This window comes from Sceloporus occidentalis, unplaced genomic scaffold, assembly GCF_023333645.1.
Source record: "Sceloporus occidentalis isolate IW3139 unplaced genomic scaffold, rSceOcc1.0.p SCAF_163, whole genome shotgun sequence".
NCBI lineage: Eukaryota > Metazoa > Chordata > Lepidosauria > Squamata > Phrynosomatidae > Sceloporus > Sceloporus occidentalis.
Genome location: NW_028317143.1, coordinates 1,459,647 through 1,485,762, shown reverse-complemented (window position 1 = coordinate 1,485,762; position 26,116 = coordinate 1,459,647). Strand labels below are relative to the sequence as shown.

At 50.3% G+C, this 26,116-nt stretch overlaps 1 protein-coding gene across 4 annotated transcripts in view; it reads left to right on the top strand.

The window, feature by feature from the left end:
- LOC149279525 (exocyst complex component 6B-like) overlaps window positions 1-26,116 on the top strand; it is a 98,064-nt gene that overhangs the window by 16,561 nt on the left and 55,387 nt on the right. For all 4 annotated transcript variants that reach the window (XM_089501077.1, XM_089501076.1, XM_089501075.1 and 1 more), the window contains exons 2-8: window positions 7,179-7,344; window positions 9,282-9,329; window positions 9,721-9,811; window positions 11,755-11,800; window positions 16,773-16,977; window positions 25,350-25,523; window positions 25,800-25,868. In XM_089501077.1, the coding sequence (XP_089357203.1) occupies window positions 7,179-7,344; window positions 9,282-9,329; window positions 9,721-9,811; window positions 11,755-11,800; window positions 16,773-16,977; window positions 25,350-25,523; window positions 25,800-25,868 (799 nt within the window). The remainder of the gene's footprint in view (window positions 1-7,178; window positions 7,345-9,281; window positions 9,330-9,720; window positions 9,812-11,754; window positions 11,801-16,772; window positions 16,978-25,349; window positions 25,524-25,799; window positions 25,869-26,116) is intronic.

The following is a 26,116-nucleotide window of genomic DNA, read 5'->3' as shown; positions in this document are numbered from 1 at the left end:
GCTGTATACAGTAATATAACCCCCAGCGCTGTATACAGTAATATAACCCCCAGCGCTGTATACAGTAATATAACCCCCAGCGCTGTATACAGTAATATAACCCCCAGCGCTGTATACAGTAATAACCCCCCAGTGCTGTATACAGTAATATAACCCCCAGCGCTCTATACAGTAATATAACCCCCAGCGCTGTATACAGTAATATAACCCCCAGCGCTGTATACAGTAATAACCCCCCAGCGCTGTATACAGTAATATAACCCCCAGCGCTGTATACAGTAATATAACCCCCAGCGCTCTATACAGTAATATAACCCCCCAGCGCTGTATACAGTAATATAACCCCCAGCGCTGTATACAGTAATATTACCCCCCAGCGCTGTATACAGTAATATAACCCCCCAGCGCTCTATACAGTAATATAACCCCCCAGCGCTGTATACAGTAATATAACCCCCCAGCGCTGTATACAGTAATATAACCCCCAGCGCTGTATACAGTAATATAACCCCCAGCGCTGTATACAGTAATATAACCCCCAGCGCTGTATACAGTAATATAACCCCCAGCGCTGTATACAGTAATATAACCCCCAGCGCTGTATACAGTAATATAACCCCCAGCGCTGTATACAGTAATATAACCCCCAGCGCTGTATACAGTAATAACCCCCCAGTGCTGTATACAGTAATATAACCCCCAGCGCTCTATACAGTAATATAACCCCCAGCGCTGTATACAGTAATATAACCCCCAGCGCTGTATACAGTAATAACCCCCCAGCGCTGTATACAGTAATATAACCCCCAGCGCTGTATACAGTAATATAACCCCCAGCGCTGTATACAGTAATAACCCCCCAGTGCTGTATACAGTAATATAACCCCCAGCGCTCTATACAGTAATATAACCCCCAGCGCTGTATACAGTAATATAACCCCCAGCGCTGTATACAGTAATAACCCCCCAGCGCTGTATACAGTAATATAACCCCCAGCGCTGTATACAGTAATATAACCCCCAGCGCTCTATACAGTAATATAACCCCCCAGCGCTGTATACAGTAATATAACCCCCCAGCGCTGTATACAGTAATATAACCCCCAGCGCTGTATACAGTAATATAACCCCCAGCGCTGTATACAGTAATATAACCCCCAGCGCTGTATACAGTAATATAACCCCCAGCGCTGTATACAGTAATAACCCCCCAGCGCTCTATACAGTAATAACCCCCCAGCGCTGTATACAGTAATATAACCCCCCAGCGCTGTATACAGTAATATAACCCCCCCAGCAGGAAAAAAAACAGTTTTTATCTCATTTTGTTCCAATAAACTCCCTTTATCTGCAGACCATTGTTAGTCAACATTTTTTGGGTGACTTTCCCGGCTCAAACACCACACTGAGCTGATGCTTTATGGCGATGCTAATGAAGTCCGTTCCTCCATAGACTTTCATTAGTCAGAGAGTCCGGCTTTGTGATTAAAACAGAGCCTTTCCATTCTCTCTGTGGTGTTTCTATAATCAAGTCTTGTGCTACAAGCCCCCCTGTCTATACGGATTTAAAGCCCATCCTGCGTGGTCAGTCCTCCTTTGTAGTGCCGGACAAAAGCCCTTCCATCCCTGTCCTCCAAACGGACGAGAAAGCACCTTCTGCCCCACTAATACTTTATGCGCCTTATGAGGCCAACTTGCCATTCCTAGTTACTGCCCATTGGCGTCCGGGTTCCCCGCGGGAGCTACTGAAAAGGTTTTTAGTAGTATCTCACATGGGCAAAATCACACTTTTCACCCACCAGACTTAAAATTAAAAGTCCGGGACCCTGCTATCCAAACCACAAAGAAAATACTGTACTCCCCGAGCACATAATGGGTCAAAAAGTCATGGTTGTTGCTCTCCTTCCTTACTGGCAAATATCTTCTGATAAGGTTGGAAGTACCCTTCGAAGGTCATCCTCGATCAGAGCTCCAGTCTTTCAGAATGTCCCGACCTCGAATTAACCGGTTTCTCTTATATCCATCGACGTGGCGTACGTTATCTAGAAACATAGTTGGCCACCAGTTGACCCGGTGGACGGCGAACTTTTATAAGAAGGATCTAACTGGTGTTGGTGATTTATAAGAAGGATCTAACTGGTTTTGGTGATTTATAAGAAGGATCTAACTGGTTTTGGTGATTTATAAGAAGGATCTAACTGGTGTTGGTGATTTATAAGGAGCTGGCCTTCGTGACTTAGCCATTAGTGAATCATTCTTTGGAACGCTCTGGTCATGGATGCATCACGTTTTGGAAGAACCTTTTTAGAAGAAGACCATCACCTCCGCCGGATCGCAGCGAGCGAGGCCCGAGCGGACAGCGATAATTCCGAGCAACCTCACCGTAACGCCATCGTTGTCGGTCTCCGGCTCGTATGCCAGCTGTACCCCCGCCGCCCACGTGTCGAAATGTGGTAGAGCCGATAATGCCCTACAGTGACGGGGGCCAAGTCTTCCCACATTTCGCAATCAATCTCGGCTTTTCATCTGCTGCTTGTTTATTTTTGAACTTTCGGAGTAAACAGGATTAAAGTCGTGTCTCTTAATGAGAGGAAGATGGCTTCGGTCACCAGAAACCCTCATCGTGACTCGAGTTGTTCCCCGTTATTTTTAAGCGTTAACCCTCGCAACCCCCCCACCAGTTGCTCTTTAATTGAAACCAACGGCTTGTATAATTGAAAACAAACATACAAGGACCTTTTGTTTCATTACCACCAACAAGAGCCTTGTACTGTTCCAGTAGATTTATTTTATTTAGTATTTTGGATTTAGTTCTGCTGCTAAATAGTTTTTTTTTTGTTTTTCATGGGGGTCCTAATAGCTTCGGCGGTTTGGCACGCGGAGCTAGAACTTCTTTACCCCGGTCACTCGATTCTCATTCTGTTTTGATCAAGACTAAACATTTCCATGAAGCCGAGGAGACTCGTAGAATTAGACGCTGCTCCATTTGCCAGACGAGAGGTCTCTCGGCGTTGACACCACCGCCAGCTCGTGGAGCTTTTTCCTGTTTTCTATTTGTTTTTATTACCTTGTTTTTCTGGAGTTGGACACTGAATAGGAATATTGTTGCCGGTACAAAGCAGCTACGTGGCCCGAGTTAGCGCTTTCACGTTCAAACCGTGAACTCCTAACAGGCCAAAATTTACTAATATCACCGAGCACCAGGGGGCGAAGAGTCGCGCATACAGACGCCATGTGGAATTGTCGAATGGCCTGGTCTTTGGGACTCCGAGCTGTCTCAGCTGTGGTCCTAATTAAAATTTAATCAATATTAAGCTTTAAATAATAATAAAAAAAAAGTTAAAATAAAATATAAATGAAATTGGCTGACGTTTCTTTGGTGGAGATCCTTTGAAGAGCTTGGTGGGGTCTTCTGAATCAGGCAGACATTCGAGGTTTGCACTGGAAGTTCTGCGGAGTTATTTGTAATAAGAAGTCCTGATGGAACTGGTCCAGGTGGCTGGCGAGTAGGTTCTTCTGGTTGTAACGGTGAGCGTTTCCTCGAATTTCCAACCATGACGCATTGAGTAGACCCAAAGGTGGCGTCTACATGTAACGGCCCCAGAGAAGGGGAGATGAAATAGCAGAATAAAGTCCTGCAATAACCTTCTGGCACACTATGTGCTTTCTGGAGACCAGACGTGATGCTTTTATCAATGGAATTCACAACGTTCTGATTTATCCAGTTGACCGGGGCGAAGATGGACCTTGCTGGTCTGGAACGAGTCCGCGTTCTCGAGCGCTACAAACGGTTCACCACCTCTGGTTGATGAATAACTCGCTGCTCTCGCGTCTACATTGGTTTAGCCAGTTTTCTAGCAAATCAGATATGATGGCGTAAGGGTCGTGGCCGGCCGGTGTTCTCTTTGAGGAGCGAGAGGAAGGAGGGCTTTAGCCCGTTATCTGCATGGTTTTTCTAGCATAAAGTTTGTAAAAGATATTTAAATCTGGTCATTGTCCTCCCCAAATTTGCGGATGGAAGGTTCCATTTAATTGCGTCTCTGGGGACAGAATCGACTCCTTAGATGCCCCCCATGGCACTGATTGTCTTCTACTGTCAGTATACTCTCTGGTATGCTGAACCCAATGCCACGGACCCCAGAGTTCACGCTTTGGCCATGTTTGCCTCCTGGTGGAGCCTCCTGTATGGAGGAGGCACCTGGGCATTTGTGAAGATATGCAGGGGTGTTGAGGGCCACTGAGTGGTATTCACTAAAGGGAGAGTTGTCAGGTGAGTTGTGTTTCTGCTCCTTGACTTCGCTATACATTAAAAGTTCTGACCCGTCCAATGAGCTTCTGCTGCAGGAAGCGCTTGGCTGGCCCTGTATAATGTATAGCTAAATCAGTGAGATCTATTTGGTCGCTTTACCCAATGAATTATGCATTATCCAGGGCCAACTCGGCCTTTTTTTGCTGGAGGAACCTTCCAGCGCTGCCCTTCATAATGAATGGTGAAGAGCGGGAGCTGAGACCAGACTCTCCTGCGTCTCTCTCTACGAGTAGACCCCACCGCGTCGATCAGCAGATTCATGCAACGTTTAGCGCATGAAGCGTGTGCCGTGTAATAAGGCAGAAGCGCCCCGCACGCTGTTGGGTTTATGAGAACATTCTGTTTTGTTGAGCAGTGTTCCGTATTCTAACACGAAGACTACTTTTAATTGGGAGTCATGGCAAGCTCACGTTCTGCTACACGTTCCGTGACTCTCCTAACGTAAATCTGATGGGAATGTGAAATAAATCTCTCGTCCGTCTGTCCGGACCCCGTAACGCGAGTCTGAGGACCGGATTGGTCTTTCCGTAACTATATATAGAATTTCAGGCCAATGTGAGTGTAAAATCGTAGCTTTTTTCTTGTGATGTCACAGTGTTTGCTTTTATTAAATGACGTTAACAATTTGTAAGATTCTGCGTCACGTCTTCGTGGGAGCGCGGCCTCGTATGCAAATGAAGCACTCCGGTAGGAATGATATAGATCAGACCTGGGCAAAGCACGGCCCGCGGGCCACATCCGGCCCGCTGAATAGCTCGGACCGGCCCGCAAAGAGTGTCCTGGTGACTCACCAATGAGTCCGGTGTCCCCCCCCGCCCCGGTCACTTACCTTAAACTCCTGTGTTGGAAGCGTTTGTCTCGGGTGCCGGCGCTTTACGCTGGGCGCCGGCATATGACGTCAGACGCCGGCGATCAGCAGTGAAGCGCCGGCACCCGAGACAAACGCCTCACGCTTCCAACACAGGAGTTTAAGGTAAGTGACCGGGGCGGGGGGGGGAGATCCTGAGAAGGGGGGGTTAGGGAGTTAGAGGGGAGATACTGAGAAGGGGGGGTTAGGGAGTTAGAGGGGAGATACTGAGAAGGGGGGTTAGGGAGGGAGGTCTTACTGTGTCTGTGTGTGTCTTACTGTGTTTGTGTGTATCTTACTGTGTCTGTGTGTGTCTCACTGTGTCTGTGTGTGTCTTACTGTGTCTGTGTGTGTCTTACTGTGTCTGTGTGTGTCTCACTGTGTCTGTGTGTGTCTCACTGTGTCTGTGTGTGTCTCACTGTGTCTGTGTGTGTCTCACTGTGTCTGTGTGTGTCTTACTGTGTCTGTGTGTCTCACTGTGTCTGTGTGTGTCTCACTGTGTCTGTGTGTGTCTCACTGTGTCTGTGTGTGTCTTACTGCGTGTGTCTTACTGTGTTCATAGCTTATTCAGTTATTGTAATAAATATTTTAGCCCATTTTTTAGCTCAAAATATTTTTTCCTTTTTTTTTCTCCTCTAAAATCTAGGTGCGTCTTATCAGCAGGTGCGTCTTATAGAGCGAAAAATACGGTATGCACTCCGAAGCCTTGTTCATTTTGTTCACTTCTGTGCTGTGCTGATAGTTATTCAGGCCTTACTTATTCAAGCACCTCTACCAATGACGTAGGCTTGAATAACTTTATTAAACAGCACATAAGTTAACAAAATGGACAAGGCTTCGGAGTTTGTAGTTTGTAGAGGTCTGGCCCTCTAAAACCATTCCAATTTCTCATGTGGCCCCATGGGAAAATTAATTGCCCACCCCTGATATAGATGCTTTGCTGATGATCTGGCCGTCCGCCAGCACTGGACTGGTTTAATGAGAGAATCCACGGGCTGCGCGGTCAGCCCGAGTGTTACGGCCCCGGTGTTTAGTAGATCGGGGCTCGGATAACAGGGGGAGAAATCGTACAAGTAGCTAATCTGCAGCGGCCTGAAAACATCGTATTATGGGGCAAAAACTGCATTTGAATCTGATCGAGGAATACGTTGGGGGATCTGCTTTAAATGACGCTGCAAATGGTACATGAGATGGTGGCTTTAATGTGTTTGACACCGAGAGTCACACGTAAGTCCTACTTGTGCTAGAAATTAAACGTATAGGACCTGCCAGGATTCCTTCGGCGTGCACACGGGGGCCGAAGGGGGCCAAAGGTTTTAGGATTTCTATTACTTTCACACCTCCGTCTCCCTTGCTTTTTACCCCGGACTATGACGGCACGGAGGGGGTATTTTGCCGTCTGTATCTTTCTGCGGATTTATTTGTTTTGTCTCTCTACACCTGGTATTTCTTTATAGCCATTCCTTCTAGATTGTAAGCTCTTGTGAGCCGGGCCCCCTCTACGTCTTAGTCCTTCAGTTGTAGTTTTCTCCAGCAGGTGGCGCTCTCGTCTCACCGTAATGCTGCTCAGAGTCCCAAGTCTGATTGTTTAACCTCTCACCTTAGACTTAACCCTTTCCTAATAGCAGTTTAACATGCAGTATATCCCATTTTAATGATTTCCCTCTGTGATGCCACCTTGAATGTCTGTCTTCTATGCGTGAAAACCTCTCCTTCTGTACGTTCTTCACCCATATGTGCCGTACAAACGTTACAATGTAGATCCGTTTCATGGACTTGTTGTCGTCGTGTATTTACATAGTTAAGTAGATGATCCTCTGTCAGTCCTGGGTGGGGGTCTCCCCGCGTTGGGTGGGGGGTCTCCCCGCGTTGGGTGGGGGGTCTCCCCGCGTTGGGTGGGGGGTCTCCCCGCGTTGGGTGGGGGGTCTCCCCGCGTTGGGTGGGGGGTCTCCCCGCGTTGGGTTATACCCTTTGTACTTGTGGCAATGCTGACCCGTCCTCGTCCTCTTCTCCCCCGTCCAGGTCCGTCTACGATGGCGAAGAGCACGGCCACTTCATGGAGAAGCTGGAGGTGCGGATTAGGAATCACGACCGCGAGATCGAGAAGATGTGTAACTTCCATTACCAGGGCTTCGTGGACTCCATCACCGAGCTGCTGAAGGTCAGAGGAGAGGCGGAGAAGCTCAAGGTAAATCTGTTATTTATAAAGCTCCGCGGTGCTCTGTGATTGGATGAAGTGTCCCTGTTTTTGTGGCCAGCGGGGATGTAAGATTGGCGGAGGTCTGTGCTGTCGCCACCTCGCGATGCCCTGCATCGGGTAAGGTGGGTTTTTCTGCCCACTCTTCCCCTAACCTGCTCCTCGCGGTCTTTTTAGCCCCTCTGCCCCAACACAAGTGACCGGATCTGGGCCCCCTGTATAATACAGCCCCACCGCTCCGAGAGGGGGGGGGGGGGGGCACCTGATCTGGATTTTGAGCTTTAAAATACATACAAAAATATATATTTCTAAAAAAATAAATGCTCCGACTATATGGCCTGCATGGCCCTCGTTTTCTTTAGTAGTCTGTATCGCCCTGGAACGAGCCTTTGACATATTTTCTCGTTATGTCATTTTCTGGAGGTCCTCCACGCGGGGTTCCCTCGGGGAGATCAGTCGCCCCTCTTGGTGGTTGTTGGCGGGATGATGTTCGATAATGTGGCCCGGGTCAAACGTCTGGGGCTTCTTCGATCCCGAGCGGCGGTGTGGCCCCCCCCGTCCTCGCGGCGGTGTGGCTCCTCCCCCCGTCCTCGCGGCGGTGTGGCTCCTCCCCCCGTCCTCGCGGCGGTGTGGCTCCTCCCCCCGTCCTCGCGGCGGTGTGGCTCCTCCCCCCGTCCTCGCGGCGGTGTGGCCCCCCCCCGTCCTCGCGGCGGTGTGGCCCCCCCCCGTCCTCGCGGCGGTGTGGCCCCCCCCCCCGTCCTCGCGGCGGTGTGGCCCCCCCCCCCGTCCTCGCGGCGGTGTGGCCCCGTCCTCGCGGCGGTGTGCCCCCCCCGTCCTCGCGGCGGTGTGGCCCCCCCCGTCCTCGCGGCGGTGTGGCCCCCCCCGTCCTCGCGGCGGTGTGGCCCCCCCGTCCTCGCGGCGGTGTGGCCCCCCCCCGTCCTCGCGGCGGTGTGGCCCCCCCCGTCCTCGCGGCGGTGTGGCTCCTCCCCCGTCCTCGCGGCGGTGTGGCCCCCCCCCGTCCTCGCGGCGGTGTGGCCCCCCCCCGTCCTCGCGGCGGTGTGGCCCCCCCCCGTCCTCGCGGCGGTGTGGCCCCCCCGTCCGAGCGGCGGTGTGGCCGTGCGTATTTTCCTTGGTTCCGCTTGCTGAGTTGGCGTAGCGGGCACTTGGCAGAGCGTGGCATTCTTCTCTCGGAGGATTGGAGTTTGCTGGCGGCTCGGATACTTTTCCCTCCGCGTCTCCGCGCTGTGACGTCTGGGACGGTCCCTCTAGATGCGGTCGTCGGGTTGCGGCCGGTTTCGTGGCCGTTTCCACCCAGCGGGGTCGCTCTGTATGGTTAGACGTCCCGGGATTCCAGTCTCGGGTCGCTAAAGTTGTGCGGTTTCAGTGGACTCCCGGAAAGTGTGGTACAGAATAGCGTGGAGAGGATTGCGGGCTGGCCCTCTGCCACCGTCTGCCCGGTCCGAGCGCTTCTGCCACGGAACTTCCCGGCCACCACAAACGGCGGAGGCCAAAATCATTTACTGTGATGTCATCGGCAGATGTCATATTCAAATGAAGCGGAGCGCGTTGGGTTTAACGGGATTAGCGGCGTGCGGAGGGTTTGTGGCCCCGCTCCAGACGCTGACTGACGGAGGCATTCACTTCTAAGCAGCTGAGGAGTGATTGCGGATTAGTAGAGTAGTTGTTACAGGTAACGGCCTTTTAAACCAGTAGGTGTGTGTTCTGCCGCCGGTTTGTGCAAGAAGGGATTTAACCCTTTTCTTTTCAACCTTTTAACCCCTAACCCTCTTTAGGGCATTAAATGAAGGCCCTGTCAGCGGCGTGTCAGCTGCTAAGCACCGGCCCGTGTGATTTATACCGAGATCGCGTTGCTCAAAAACTGAGTTTTTTCCCCCGTTTTCAAAACCTTTTCTTTTTTCTCTATACAGAACCAAGTGACCGACACCAACCGGAGGCTGCAGCTGGACGGCTCCGAGGTACAGATCCCGATGGGCCGCCTCTTTATTTTCATTGCAATAAATTGTAACTGGTGTCCTTTCATAGTAACAGAGTGGGATATTTATTCCTCCCCGGCTGGTGTGTGTATAGAGCTCTGTGGATGCATTTGATTGAGTATCCTCTGGCTCCAGCTTTAGTTACTGTCCCTGCCAGGAGCTCAGGATGCCTGTGAGGGGCAAACTTTCTGTACCTGGGAGGGGGTTGCTAAGATCTTCTCCAGCGGGTTGTGCAAAAGCAGCCGGGGTTCCTTTCACCCCATGCCAACCCTTAATATGCGGAGAGGAGACCTCCGAGGTCCCAAAAGGGTTATGCTCGCTAAGCATAAAGCCGCCTCGTAACGTCTCCTTGCCGTTTATTTTTATTTTTTAGTTATTGTCCTCGATGAAGGAGTTGCAGCAATGTCGGGTCCAGCAGCGGAACATCGCGGCCACCGTGGACAAGCTGAACATGTGCTTGCCGGGTAAGCAATGCTCTCAAAGGAAAGCGACGACCGGTCTCTGCATCCCAGGCATGTTTAATCCCCTCACTGTATTACCCTCTACCACTTCTGCTGGGAGGCTGTTCCACTTATCTACCGCTCTCTCAGTAAAGTAAGTCTTCCTTACATTACATTAAAGCGAACACCACTATAACACGCAGTGACAATTCAGAGAAAATGAAATCCGCCACCACGAGGAGGAGACCTTCCAGAACATGGCTGGCGGAGGCTCCTGGACTCCCCTGCTCAGTAAGAAGCCTTTGCTTTGGCCCTCGTGTTTCTTTTAGTACCCTTACAGCACCTGTAGCGAGACCCCCTGATCTCTGTGCGACCTGCCTGCGGCTGCCACCTCCCGTCTGGCTGGCAAAGGCCGTTGGTCAAACTAATACCCCCCCTTTCCCCATCTGCGCCCCCCCCTGCCAGCCAGACCCCCCCCCCCTAGACATTTTAATGGTGTATAGGGTACAGGGATCGTCGCTCGCTCCGGGGGTGGAATTTTTGAGGCCGGAGATTCCGTCGGTAAAATTGAAAGGCGCCGATGGACAGATGGAGCTGCCGGATATCCAATCCCGCTCCTCCTCGTCGGCTCTAAGCAAAAATATAATAGTTTAATATATATTTATATAATAATCACAAAATATAAGTTATATATTTATATAATAATCACAAAATATAATAGTTTAATATATATTTATATAATATTCACAAAATATAATAGTTTAATATATATTTATATAATAATCACAAAATATAATAGTTTAATATATATTTATAGAATATTTCACAAAAGCTGACTTTTATTTATTTAAATTCCAATTCCTGAAACGTTTTTCTATTAATATTCTCCATAAGCTCTAGATTGTAAGCTTGTCAATTGTTGGCTATATAAATGTAAATTAAAAATAAAATAAAATTACTTAATAAAAAAATAATAATAAAAATCTATGGTTTATAATTATCTATCCAGCCTCGTTGAATAGGGGGAGCCGCCACATTCCAGATCAACCCCAATCCTCATTCTTATCGTCATAGTAAACGGGATCGTTAAGTGCGCCTCGTGTATTCGGGGGGGGGGGCAGACGTGACGTTAAAGCTGGAAGATAACACATTTTTTTTAAGCGTGCGTGAAATAAAAATAATTTTGGGGTGATCTGCTGCTATTGGTTACCGTTCCCCTTTTTGGAGATGCCCCCTGTCATTTCGTGATGATGTACTGTTTTTATATAGCGCCGTCATGTTCCGTAGCGCTGTACACGAGCAGGTAACTGGAGTCTGGTACGTCCTGGATGTTGAGTCAGACTTTACTGGGCAGGTGATACCCGGCAGAGCTGTTTGAGCGTTGCCCAAGCAGGGGGGGCTGCCCCTTTAAATGAGGACCCCTAAAAAGTGGGCATTTAAAGGGACTCTACATTCATTATTTTTAAACCTGCGTACATCGTCGCTAGATTTCTGGGCGCCCGTTAGCTCGATGTGCAGAGCTACGGAATACGATTTCGTAAATAACAATAATAATGAAAAAATTTAAAAAAACGAATAAACGCCATTTTCACCGACAGCCAGGAGCTAAAGTAATAAATAAATAATATTTGATGCCGTCGCTGCAGGAGCAGAGATTCTCTGATACGCCGATGTAGCTCACATGTCCTTTAACACTTGGGGGGTCTTACTGCCTCACGATCCGGCATAACCCCCCCCTTGGGTTATTTTTGGGGGGCTCTCTGGCCAAACCCCCCCCCTATATCAAGGTAACCTATAAATGTGTGTTGCGGTGGACGTACGGCATCCGGTTAATCTGATAAAGGTTTTAGTTGGGGCAGGGGCAGGTAAAAAGAGGGAGTTCCAAAAAAATGACACAAAAAAAAAATAAGTTTAAATATTTGTAATCTATTTCCCGTTTTTGGGTAACTTTCCGTTTTTCTCCGCAGTGTTGGAAATGTACAGCAAGCTGCGAGTGCAGATGAAGACTAAAAGGTGCGTACGAGAAACGCTTGCTTGAGTTTGTGTTGTGTTCCCCCCAAAGGGCTGATGGGGACCCCCGGTGCGGTCTGAGAACCTCTTTAATAATCTTAAACTTAATGAGAAATTATTAGGAAAAAAAAGTCTCGCTGATGCAACTGAATTTAAATTTTAATTGAATAAAATAATTTAAATAAAACTTTATAGTTGTTGCGTAAAAGTAGTTTTTTTTTTTAATTGTAGGTTTTATTTGAAGATCTAATATCCGTGCCAAAAAATGCATAATGGGGGGGGGGGGGTGCAATACTTCCTAACACAGAACAAATGTAGGTTAAAATACCTGTTAACATGAATAGAGTACGGTTTTTGGAATGATTTTTAAAGCGCGGTTTAGTTATATTACATATACCGGTGTGTATGTATGTGTGTGTGTCTGTATATATGTGTGTGTGTGTGTATATATGTGTGCGTGTGTGTATATATATGTGTGTGTGTGTGTGTGTGTCTGTATATATGTGTGCGTGTGTGTGTATATATGTGTGTGTGTCTGTATATATGTGTGTGTGTGTGTATATATGTGTGCGTGTGTGTATATATGTGTGCGTGTCTGTATATATGTGTGCGTGTGTGTATATATGTGTGCGTGTGTGTATATATGTGTGCGTGTCTGTATATATGTGTGTGTGTGTGTGTCTGTATATATGTGTGCGTGTGTGTGTATATATGTGTGTGTGTCTGTATATATGTGTGTGTGTGTGTATATATGTGTGTGTGTGTATATATGTGTGTGTGTGTGTGTATATGTGTATATATGTGTGCGTGTGTGTATATATGTGTGTGTGTCTGTATATATGTGTGTGTGTGTGTGTCTGTATATATGTGTGTGTGTGTGTATATATGTGTGCGTGTCTGTATATATGTGTGCGTGTCTGTATATATGTGTGTGTGTGTGTGTCTGTATATATGTGTGCGTGTGTGTGTATATATGTGTGTGTGTCTGTATATATGTGTGTGTGTCTGTATATATGTGTGTGTGTGTGTATATATGTGTGTGTGTGTGTGTATATATGTGTGTGTGTGTATATATGTGTGCGTGTGTGTATATATGTGTGCGTGTCTGTATATATGTGTGTGTGTGTGTGTCTGTATATATGTGTGTGTGTGTGTATATATGTGTGTGTGTCTGTATATATGTGTGTGTGTGTGTGTCTGTATATATGTGTGTGTGTGTGTGTATATATGTGTGTGTGTGTGTGTATATATGTGTGTGTGTCTGTATATATGTGTGTGTGTCTGTATATATGTGTGCGTGTGTGTATATATGTGTGTGTGTGTGTATATATGTGTGTGTGTATACATATATATATTGACGTGGGATCGATCTGTTTGGGGAGATAAAACACCCGGTGATGTCTTCGGTTGCTTTTGGATAGATACGGAGTTGATGACGTGCTCGGTTCTTGGGAGCGAGAAGTGCCTTTCTGTGACTCCATATTCCTGAGTCTGCCACTTATACAGAATTACACTCCACTCCAGTCCCAGTTTCATGATAATTGCATATCGGGGTCTGTTTTGCGCGGACTCCGGCGCACTTCACGGCATGTAAATCGGGGCAGGCGCTCTTTAGTTATTGCAGTCAGAAAGTGAGATTTATGTCTCCTTAACTCCGCCCCCAGCCGCCTCTTACTGAAACAGGAAGCATTCGTCGGTACACTTCCTGCACGTGCTCAGTAGCGCTTCTTCACATCACTAGCATTGATTTGAGTGGGCGCTCAGCTCTCTGAGTGCCGGGTATATACGTGAAGTGTACTGAGGTACGCTCCCTGCTTACAGTAAAGCCAGCTGGGGGAGGGAGTTAAACGAGACAGAAGTATCATTTCCTAACCCAGATAACTAAAGAACGACTGCGCCGAAAATAAAAAAATATACCATTCTGGGTACAAGATTGTTGCTTTAACCCTTTCCCTGCCAATTACAGTGCATTTATATAGCGCCAGCATATTCCATAGCGCTGTTACAATCAGTGTTATAACTTACAATGACAAACTGATACAAATGGAGAAGAGGGCTCTGTCCCAGGGAGCTTACAATCTAGCTGGTGGTTTAGGGGGAGGTGAGACAGCAGGAGAGGACGGCTCGGAGGGGGAATGAGTTGGTCGCGTCCGGATGATCGGTAGGGGTTGTTAGAGGATCAGATGGCTTGATTAGGACGATGGCTGAGAGTGTTTGGACGAAGGGTTGTACGCGTCTCAAAAAGGTGATTTTTCAGAGAGCTTTGGAGGGAGAAAGTCTGAGAATTCCAGAGAAGGGCACGGCACGGGGCAAATCCTCAATACGGGAAGAAGAGGCAGTAAGAGAGATGAGGATCAGAGAGAGTGTGTTTAGGGGGTATTTGGATAGGAGGGTAGAGATATCGGGGGTGCGGAGGTGTTAAGGGGGGTATGTAGATCAGGGGCAGACATATATATTCGTGTGTGTATGTATATATAAACCCCTTATCATATAATCAGATGATCATAAACTAAGTATATGAATTAAAAAAAAATAAAAAAAAAATATTTGGTAAAATGTAAACTATTTCTATGATTGTCGCCTAAATCTGTATAACAAAACAAAAATTGACCCCCCCCCCCAAAAAAAAGTGCACCAACCCCCAGCACTTAAGGGGTTAGAGGGGCTAAGTTTAGGTAAATTGTATATTAAAGCTGCCGTTCTATCAAAGATGCCGAATTTAACACTGCTGTAATTAAATCTATCTTTATACAAATAATTTCCATGCCCCCCCCGTAATTCTTTCATCGCGTGAATCGTTCCCTCCGTCAGTCGTAACTTGCTGGCCGGATGCCCCGGCTTCAGCTGAAGATTATCCTTACGTGTCTCTCACGTGTAACCGGCATGAGGTTCTTCGCTCGTGAACCGCAAAGCTTCAGCCGCTGACATCAGACTGGTAGAGTGCAACCCCTGTGCCCGAGGAACCAGTCTTTCAGTTTTCTTTTAAAGAAAAGCACATGTTGTCCATTAAAATAACATGAAACGAATCAGAAATCCAGCGCGGACGGGGTTAATTCCGTAAATGACCATTGTAGCTGGAAATGGCTGATTTTTAATGGAATCTCTTCATAGGCGTACAGAGGCCCTTTATCACTCCCATCACTCCTGTGTTCCAATGGCCCTTTATCACTCCCATCACTCCTGTGTTCCAATGGCCCTTTATCACTCCCATCACTCCTGGGTTCCAGTGGCCCTTTATCACTCCCATCACTCCTGTGTTCCAATGGCCCTTTATCACTCCCATCACTCCTGGGTTCCAGTGGCCCTTTATCACTCCCATCACTCCTGTGTTCCAATGGCCCTTTATCACTCCCATCACTCCTGTGTTCCAATGGCCCTTTATCACTCCCATCACTCCTGTGTTCCAATGGCACGTTTTGTTTGCTGATCCAAGTTTAAAATCATGTTACAGCCAGAAGTGTATTTTTTCTGTGCTTTCTTTCTCCAGCTTTTATATCTAAACTCTGCTCGCGTGAAGCACAAACATAAAAAAAACCCATAATAAACTGTAATCCGCGCAGAGGAAGGCATATCGGCGGCGTTGGCCCTTCTGGCCTTTTAATCCCGGACCCTTTAAGCCCCCGAGAGGCGAGCAGAAATTAATCAGTCGTCGTTCTCGTCTTAGACTCAGGAGCCATATGCCTATCCCACTGTATTACCCTCTACCGCTTCTGCTGGGAGGCTGTTCCACTTATCTACCCCCCTCTCAGTAAAGTATACATAAAGACGTGACGGGTCCCCACCAGGAGCTGTTGTTTTGGGCCCCCCATAAAAGTGTTATCTATTTAATATTCAGAACCCGCTCCTCCTGGTGGATTCGCGTTCCAGACTTCGGTTCCTTTTGTCCGTAGAAATCCTTCAGCAAGCGGTCGCCGTGCCAAGTCAAACAGTGGAGCTGGCGGCGCGGAGCCCCCGACGCTCTCTAAAACCTGTGTAATCAGATCGCACCTAATCTGCCCGTCGGCCGCTCGCCCCGATGTTTACATTCCAAATGGTTTTAGGCTACTGTAAGGGGGCCGACCCTGCCAGGGCTCCCATTCAGCGCGCGGCGGGCTTCTTTCAACACCGGCGGGGGCTTATTGACACAACGCTGCTCCTCACACAGCTCGGGGCTGCCACCTCCATCCAGAAATCCCCCCCCCCCCCGCCTAGAGCCCCGCGGGGGGCTCCGACCGCTCTGTGATCCGTGAAGCGTAAGCGTTCCTATTGGCCGGACTGCTTTGGTGCAAACGCCGTGAATTCATTTTATTTTTTGTGCATTTGGCCAATTTTTTCCTCCTTCGGGGGAAGCGTGAGCCGCGCATGGAAGATAAGTGCTGGGGTCGGTTAACTCTTTCTCTTCCAGCACTTTGCTCTACGGGCCGGTGGGAATAGAAACCGTACCGCCAAATGATATCCGAGCATCCCAATTAGAGCTGAAATCCCTGCTTGAATACAGGTGACCTCACCAGCTGAATATCTTTACTTTCCTGACGAGCCGCTGTTTCTAACAGAAACCTTTATTAAGTCACTACAATAGGGTCTGTGTGATGGGCTATTGAAGGGTTAATATATGTGGGGTCTCGGGGTCTGGCTTTATACCCCACAGAGGCCGGAGGGTTTCTGCTCGCAGCCACCAAGACCAAGCAAAAGCCCCCTGTTCTCCGTACAGACAGCAACGATGTGGTTGCCAACATTAGCCGGTTGCTATGATGTGATGGGCTATTGAAGGGTTAATATTTAGGGGTTCTCGGAACATAGACAATCCGTAGGGATGAGCGTAGCTTCCCGTTAGACCATCTCCCCAGCCTTGACTTCAGGTGAAATGTCACGGTTGGCCATGTACGTGGCTGGAGAGGACGCCGCTGTTCCCGGAAGGCATGGCGTCTGCCGGTGGGGGGGGTCTGTACTGCCGGTGTGTGTGTGGGGGGGTCTAACGCTCTCCTCGTCTCCGCAGACATTACCCGGCGCTGAAGACGCTGGAGCAGCTGGAGCTCAGATATCTGCCCCAGGTCAGCCATTACCGCTTCTGCCAGGCGATGGTGGACAACATCCCCAAACTCCGCGAGGAGATCAGAGAAGTCTCCATGTCGGACCTGAAAGACTTCTTGGAGAGCATCCGGAAGCACTCGGAGAGGATCGGGGAGATGGCCATGAAGCAGGTAGGACGGGTGATGGGTCCGGGGGGCCGTACCAGGAGCCCCTTCTTGGCTCCTAAAGACGTTCTCTGAATCCCGTTGTGTATTTAGTAGATCAGCCTTTCTGGTTTTATTCCGGTGGCTCCGGCCGGTGGGTGGGACGGTATCCGGGGCCCCTCTGCTCCCGGGTATGGTGTGCGGGGGGGGGGGCGACGCCGTGCAGGATACCCGTAGAGGGGAGCGCGGGGGGGGGGGGACGCCGTGCAGGATACCCGTAGAGGGGAGCACGGGGGGGGACGCCGTGCAGGATACCCGTAGAGGGGAGCGGGGGGGGGGACACGCCGTGCAGGATACCCGTAGAGGGGAGCGCGGGGGGCCTTTCTGGTTTTATTCCGGTGGCTCCGGCCGGTGGGTGGGACGGTATCCGGGGCCCCTCTGCTCCCGGGTATGGTGTGCGGGGGGGGGGGGGCGACGCCGTGCAGGATACCCGTAGAGGGGAGCGCGGGGGGGGGGACGCCGTGCAGGATACCCGTAGAGGGGAGCGCGGGGGGGGGGGACGCCGTGCAGGATACCCGTAGAGGGGAGCGCGGGGGGGGGGACGCCGTGCAGGATACCCGTAGAGGGGAGCGCGGGGGGGGGGGGGACGCCGTGCAGGATACCCGTAGAGGGGAGCGCGGGGGGGGGGGGACGCCGTGCAGGATACCCGTAGAGGGGAGCGCGGGGGGGGGGGGGGACGCCGTGCAGGATACCCGTAGAGGGGAGCGCGCGCGCGGGGGGGGGGGGGGGGGGAAGAGACGCCGTGCAGGATACCCGTAGAGAACACCCGACAGGGGTCGGGCCTGGTCTTCTACAAGCCTTAGCGTGTTATGTAGGGTATACATGTTATGGGGCGCCGATAGTTGTTACTGAATCATGGAGCGCGCTGTAAAGGAATATATCTATTTAATAATACTTCCCGTGTGTCCCAGTTTTACCGGAGACTGTCCCGTTTTTGCTGGTAGTGGGGATTAGCGGATTGAGGACTCCAGCTTGGACCCCAGGGGTGTTGGGTGGTATTGTTGTGTTTTCTCTATGCGGAAGGTACTGTTTGCTTAAACGTGGCATACGATCCGGACCGAAACCTATCGAGCCCGACGAGATCGCGTTTAATCGCGGTGTTTGCGAGACGTTACGGGAATGTTTTATAAAACAGATTATAAGGAGAATCGCGGCTTTTTCATCCCCAAAACTGTAAAAATAATTAACACAAAAAAGACTTCTTCCCGTTAGGTTATTTTGTAGAGGCTGAGGTAGTAGAGACAGCGCCGAGGGCTTTAGCGATGGAGCCCCTGACCCTTTACCCCCCGGCTTCAGCATCTCCGGGGCGTTCTTCTTGCCTTTCCTGACAATGACTACTAATCAGCGAGGCCAACATATACAGCGGCGTCTGATGGGAGAGCGGGACCGGCTCCACATGCCGCATGTTTGCGTCTCTCCGGCCCGGAAACTGTATAAAGAAACCAGCTCGGGCTTTTAACCTCTTCGTGCTGCGGGAGCATCTTCCTGCGCGCTACGAGTGCTGTCGGCAAGGGTTAACGGGGTCTCTGTAATCATCATCATATAATTGGTAAACTGCCCCTGATCAAGTGAGACAAATTATACCGAGGGCAGCATGGTCCTTCTGCTTCTACAAATCCCCCCCGACCTGGGGTAACTGTATGTCTGCTGCCTCACTGTATTACCCACTACCACTTCTGCTGAGAGGCTGTTCCACTTATCTATGACCCTTTCCATGAACAAAACATCCTTACTTTACATCTTATTAGGCGCATGCTGTCTGCCTAAGGAGCGGATAACGCCGTGCCGTGACGAAGCGAGGAGAAGCTCGCCAGGGCCAGCCCTGCATAATGTATAGTGACGGCAGGGGGGCCGAAACGTTTCCAGCTAATTCCTGCTTCACGTTCTTCGGCTCTGGAGTCGGCGTTTTATCTCGGACGGGCGTTTGTTCCCCAGCTGGCAGGAATCTGCTTTAATTAATACGCAGACAGTTGGCCTGACGTGCCCGTCAGACTCAATTACGGAGCCTCAGAAACACGCAACATGCTCCGCGCGTCCCGTGTGGCCGCCACATGACAGAGCTGCCGTGTAGAGGGAAAGGTCACCCATAGTGTGCTCGGCTTCCACAAGCCTTTACGGAGAGCATTGCCAGCCCCGGCGAGGTCAAGCAGGTGTCTGCCGGGGGCGTCCGAGCACACGGTGCCCCCCGAAAGTCCTGGGGTGGACATCGCTGCAGGATGGCGCCCTGAATATATTATACAGGAACCGAGGAGCTTTGTTAAACTCCATGGGGTTTAGAAGACCTCGGTGTTCTTTTAGTAGAATGTCTGCGTTTCCCGTCTGGAGTTGGCCGTCTTTCTGGACGCGGATCAGGCCCGTGCCGTGCAGCGCTTCAAGCTACGTTGATGTGTTTTGCTCGGTCAGACGGTAAGAAGGAGAGGAGTGAGCAGCACTCCCTACAGACGGAGAACAGATATAACCCCCCGACCCGTTCCCCGTCTCATGGAGGACGCCGCGTGCTGAGGAGGTGACTCAAAACTCCAAACCAAGGCAGACGGAGCGATCGCCAGACTTCGTGATTCTGTGTTGGGCTCGTTGGGTTCCAGTGAGTTTGCCAACCTTTGTGGTGGACCCGGCTGCGTTTGTAGGAACGCCTAGCAGGTCCGATGAAGTCCCAGACTAGAGCCGGTTGAACCATCGGAGGCCTCGACCTATGGAGGCATCACGGAGACCTTCCAGGGGAGGCTGGTGGCCCCGTCTCTGCTCCCATGATCTTTATTACCAGGTAACCGAGGTGGAATAAACTGGGGTTGTTTCTCATCTGGCGTGCGAAGGAATTCCAGGCTTTTTGTGTGAAGCACTTGGACCGAGCGTTTAAGTAGAAACCAAGAAGGTGGCCGGTCCAGGTTTGAGCAGGTATCGGAACCATAAGCGCAGCAGGAAAACTTCCCGTCGATGAGCAGAGGTGGGAACGGGGAGACCTTTTGGGTGGGCTGTGGATTGAGCTTGTAGACTTCCCCCGCCATAAGGGGGCTATCGGCCCCCGCTCACCTGGGTCAGCCCTTGTTTACGCTGCGTGGATCGCGTGTTCCCGGCCACTTTTATTTTCCTTCCGTGAATCGTTTAATTGGAGCCATGTCGCCCGTCGGCGCGCGCTTCCCGTTGGGTCTGCAGTTTCTCTCGCTGCGAACTTCAAGAAGCGAATAATTCCTTTCAAATTCCCCAAAACCATAATGTGCGGATGTCGCCCATGTGCCGCGCACCTGTTTGTTCCGGGCGTCCTCGCCCGGAGAGCTAACAAGACGCAGCCTTTGTTTTATTGATCTGTTTATTGATTACCCCCCCCCCATGCATTTACAAGGGGGACCCCATGACCTTTAAAATGGGACCCTCTGCTAGCGCGTCCTCCTCTTAAGGTTAAATCAATGAGATTGCTTGCACACGGATTGCATCATACATTATACAGGGCCGGCTCTGGACAAACCTGCCAGGGATGACCCTTCATGGAGGCACTAGGGACCGTAACTCCCGCCTTAGTGAATAAGGCCCTGTTTATGATGCCTTGAACCTGACCGGCGCCGGAACTCGAACCATTATCTTCAGATGCTTAGTTTACCCAAATTTAAGGCATTTAACCCTTTGGGGACTTCAATTCCGCAGCATTCTAATTCTACAACACTTGGTGCGATGCATGCGTATCTAACAAACCAGTCGCTACAAATGTTCTACTTCCGATCCTTTCCATCTAATTTTGTTTTAAAGTGCGATTGTGACGGGGGGGGGGGGGCTTGTTTTGGAACATGGAGACCCCCATCTTTAGGGTGATGGAGTTGAGCGTGACCGGCCGCCGGCTTCCTGGCTGCTTGATTTGAGGAAGCAATCTGATATGACCCCGCTGTGGGTGGCTCGGCGCTGTTACCCCTCGCTTACTCCTTTTATGTAAACACGCGTGTACGGGAAGAATAAATTACGCGTGTAGCCGGGGGAACACGACTGCGCGTCCACCGAGACCACATCCCAGAACTGGGGGAGATTAACATGATGCAGCCGGTTCACACGGGGTCAGAGAGCTGCGGTCTGTGATGACATTACAGTTTATACACACACTACCATTCAAAAGTTTGGGGTCACTTAGAAATGTCCTTGATTTTGAAAGAAAAGCAGATTTTCCCCATTAAAATAACATGAAACGGATCAGAAATCCAGCGCAGACGGGGTTAATGTTGTAAATGACTATTGTAGCTGGAAACGGCTGATTTTTAATGGAATCTCTTCATAGGCGTAGAGAGGCCCTTTATCACTCCCATCACTCCTGTGACCCAAAGGCCTTTATCACTCCCATCACTCCTGTGTTCCAACGGCCCTTTATCACTCCCATCACTCCTGGGTTCCAATGGCCCTTTATCACTCCCATCACTCCTGGGTTCCAATGGCCCTTTATCACTCCCATCACTCCTGGGTTCCAATGGCCCTTTATCACTCCCATCACTCCTGGGTTCCAGTGGCCCTTTATCACTCCCATCACTCCTGGGTTCCAGTGGCCCTTTATCACTCCCATCACTCCTGGGTTCCAACGGCCCTTTATCACTCCCATCACTCCTGGGTTCCAATGGCCCTTTATCACTCCCATCACTCCTGGGTTCCAATGGCCCTTTATCACTCCCATCACTCCTGGGTTCCAGTGGCCCTTTATCACTCCCATCACTCCTGGGTTCCAGTGGCCCTTTATCACTCCCATCACTCCCATCACTCCTGGGTTCCAATGGCCCTTTATCACTCCCATCACTCCTGGGTTCCAATGGCCCTTTATCACTCCCATCACTCCTGTGTTCCAATGGCCCGTTATGTTTGCTGATCCAAGTTTAAAAGGCTGATTGATCGTTAAAAACCCTTTTCCAGACCCTGTCTAAAATACACGGACCGCTTTGTGACGTTGGGGTGCGTTCTGTGCATGGAACACCCCGTTATTTGTATACAGTGTCCTGTTTCATGATCAGTGAGATGTCTTTAAAGCATTCTCCCCACATTAAAACTATACATTATACAGGGCCGGCTCAGCTCTTCCCGCAGGAGAAGCTCTGCTTTTATTATTTGCTCCTGATGGCATCCAATTCTTTGTTTTTCACAATTGTTTTATCTTAAAACCAGTTTTATGGTCTGGCATCTTTTTATTTTTTATTATCTGGGCGCTTGAAAAAATAAAATAAAATAAAGATTCCCAGACCCCCGTTTAGAAGTTTTTGCACTTAAACCTCCTAAATCTGGGAGCCGGAGGCGTGAAAAGTTGAGTTGAGGTCACCGACGTTTTAATCGCGAGCGGGTGTTAGCGGGTGAGTGACATCCGCGTTGAGTGAGGTTTGACACTGAACCGGAGTGTGTGCGGAGCGTTCACTCGGGCTCCTCCTCCGCTCCATATGCTTCTCGTTTCGCCCCCCAAACAGGGGTAAATACTGCCCTCCCCTCCCCCACCCTCCACATCCAGTTTCACTTGCCGCGGATGCCCGGAATATTTTTGCCGGCAGCATCGTTTTAATTTCCTAGCCACTCGGCGGCGGCGACTTGGGAATGAGAGAGAGAAGAGGGGGCCACATTTTAGGGCCCCCCAGCCTTTGTGACCCTTCTCGGTGTTCCTGCTTCCAAGAGCCCTCAAGGCATCTGCCGAGCGATTCCTCCTAATAGGAAACATTAAAAGCCCCGCAAATCGCAAACACATTCTTCACTTACAGTACGTGTCCAATAAACAAAATTAACGGACGGACATTAACCTCTTCCTTCCCGAATTGCGGCAAAGTCATGCGCATAACGGCAACACGGGCTGTACAGAGTATCGGCGGAAAACCCACGGACGGAGACGCGATTGCGCATACATTTTCCAGCTTCCAGAAGAGGGAATCTCAAGCCTTCCATTCCTTTTATCTTTTATTTTTTTTATATATATATATTTTTTAAACAATTGGCAGAACCTCTATGAAAACGAGCCTTTATATTCTACGCGAGATTCCTTTCAGGCGTTCGGGACGTAAGCGCAGAATTCCGCGGAAGCGATTCCAGGATTCCGGGAGTTCATTGGAGTGAATGGATTTTGAGTTTGGCCCTCGGGTGTTCCACTTTAATACATGTGTGTATATATATATATATCTGTTACGCTGTGGCCCCCGGCGTGTGTGTGTGGGGGGGTCTCTGTACCGGTGCGGAGGTTTGCGGATTCATAGGCTGCCGGCCGGGATTATTAAACTTTAGAGCCGGGCTTCTGCTTCTACTTGCCAGAAATGGGCAGAGGCGGCTGGCTGTGGGTAAAAGTTGTTCTCTCATTGAGTAGAGAATAAGTCGGCGATGCGCCTCTGGGGGGCAGATGCCCAGTCCAGGCCCGGATGTGAAATGGCACAGGGCCACCTGCACCCCCCTTCCCAGCTCTTAGAGAGCGCCTATCACTCTCAGCCAGCTTCTGGCTATCAGCTCATGGAAGTTTCATCAAGGGCCACGGAGCCGCTGCTGGAGAGGATGGCGGAGCGTGATGTGATTGTGGATGGCTAAGAGTGAGCAGAGTGGGAATCCGGCAGCAGTCGAGTTTCCGTTTATCAGGCGGCTGCGGATTGAGTGATTTAATACGAACGTCCCCGGCATGTACCCAGCAGGAGAGTACCGCGTGTCTGCCACCGGCTGGGGTAAGATCGGGAGCTTCTGGATAGCTCTCCCTGCGATGAGCTCCTGCTTCGGGGTGTAGTTTCACTTCTGTCCTGCAGGGGGTGCTGCTGCTTAAGCAAAGTTCCGCAGCACAGGCAGGGAGTTAAAGAGAGTGAGACAGATGACCGCCCCGCGCGGGGTTAATGAGAGCGTAAGACAGATGACTGCCCCGCGCAGGGGTTACGGGGGCCGCTCATTTATATCGATAAAGAGCTGCTTAAACTCACATGCGGCAGATCACCAGCCGGAGGAGGCAGATCATCCGTCGGCCATTAGCCCCGGGGCTTTTCAGCCGCTGCTCACTGCGCTGGGGCCTTCAGGGTTAATGAAAGTGAAAGTCTATGGGGGGGGCATAATTCCCACCTCCCCTGGGACGTCCAGGCCATGTACTTAATACTCTATTCATCACTGTTGGTTACCCCTAATCAGTCTTGGCTTTAAGCAGCAGGATTTTTTGTGTATATTTTGCCCTCCAATTGCTGCCCCATAGGTTAAAAAGCCCCCCAAGTGGACTATTAACCCATACTGTGCCTTGTTACATCCCAGCCTGACCGATGAACCCATACTGTTATATCACCCCCCCCAGTCTGGCGGATTAACCCATACTGTGCCTTATGTCAGCCCCCCCCATACTAGTTGGAGGGGATGCGGACGGTGGCTGATTACAAGCAGGATCACATCACTAGCCTCGGGGGGCTACCAGTTGGAGAGACCCCGGCGTGGTGGTCGGTGGCAGATACAGGGAACGCAGAGAAATCACCTTTTAATTTGAATGAGGTGTCTAGGTTGTCGCAGCCCCCCGTGCCCCCCCCCCCGTGCCCCCACCATGCCCTGTTCTGGTTTATGTAGCTGATCGGGACAAACCCCCCCCTAAATAAACCAAAGAACAGGAGGCAGCCGGTGTCTGGCTGGGGGGGGGGGGGTCGCTCTGCTTCCCCCCGCCTTTGATCTGCTCCGCGTTCTCCTCTTCCAGACCCCTCACCTGGACCTTTTCTCCTGTAATTCTTTTCATCCAGCTCTTTCCCCCCCTTGGAGTCGCGAGCCTCGTGCCGACACATTTGCCCTTTGTTCAGGTTAAACGAGGTGGCTTGAAATACTTAACATACGTCGGACTCCGTCCTTCCAAAACACCGTTTAGTTACACCGGCCCTCATCCTGATCACCGGGCTGAGGACTTCACCTGCACATCAAACCGATAATGAGATCTAAAGCCAACAGTGGGCTATAAAGACTCCTTAATCAGTCGTTGGTCTCGTCTTAGATTCAGGATCCGTATGTCTATCCCATGCATGTTTAATACCCTCACTGTATTACCCTCTACCACTTCTGCTGGGAGGCTCTTCCACTTATCTACCACCCTTCTTTTCATTCCATCTAAACCTCTGACCCTCTACTGTTAGATTATGGCCTCTTCTCCTCCTGTGTTGAAAGGGTTTCCTGGAGTACGTATAATTTTCCATAAGCGCCTTCATCCTTCCATCATGGAGTTCTCAATCCGTGTGGCGGCGCAGGATTCCCCGTATGTGAGAACGTGGTGAGACAGACGTGTACGACCTGCACCCGCTAGAATATCACAAGCTCTTATTGAGACTCTCCCCGTGTCTGGTGCGTGTCTGGCGCGTGTATGTAGCGTGTTTACTATGCAAACTATTGACGTGTGGCCTCGTTCCTTCCAGGCTCAGCAGCAGAGGAGTATGGACAACGTTCTGTCTCTTCAAACCAAGTGCGGCATCGGCAAGCGGTATAAGAGGGACAAGTGCCCGAGCCCAGAGGTGAACGGCACCAGCCCCATGTCGGAGCAGGATTCTGGCATCCTGGACGTGGAGGACGAGGAGGAAGAGGACGAGGAGGTAAGGTGTAGACCGACACGGGTCACGGGGCATTGGGTGAAGGCATACGAGGGGAGCATTCTTCACCCGTACAGGAGTCACCCACTGAGTGATCTCTTAATGCCGCGTCTTCCCACTTCCTGCAAGTGTTATGTCTCTGTTTGCATATATCCAGGTAGATATTTTATTGCCCCCGCCCCCCCCCCCCCCATGTCTGATGATACAATGTATTGGGGCCTTTCTGGCTGGAGAGGTCTCAGGATTCCATTGGCTGATCTCCCCGTTATTGTCTTGCAGGCACCGGGCGCTCAGGATTTGGTAGACTTCTCACCCGTGTATCGCTGCTTACACATCTACTCGGTGCTGGTACGTAAGTCTTCAGAGGGGTTTTTCCATTCGGAATTTGTTGTTACTCACCGTCATTCATGCACTCATTCGCTCTGTCATGCACTCATTCGCTCTGTCATGCACTCATTCGCTCTGTCATGCACTCATTCGCTCTGTCATGCACTCATTCGCTCTGTCATGCACTCATTCGCTCTGTCATGCACTCATTCGCTCTGTCATGCACTCATTCGCTCTGTCATGCACTCATTCGCTCTGTCATGCACTCA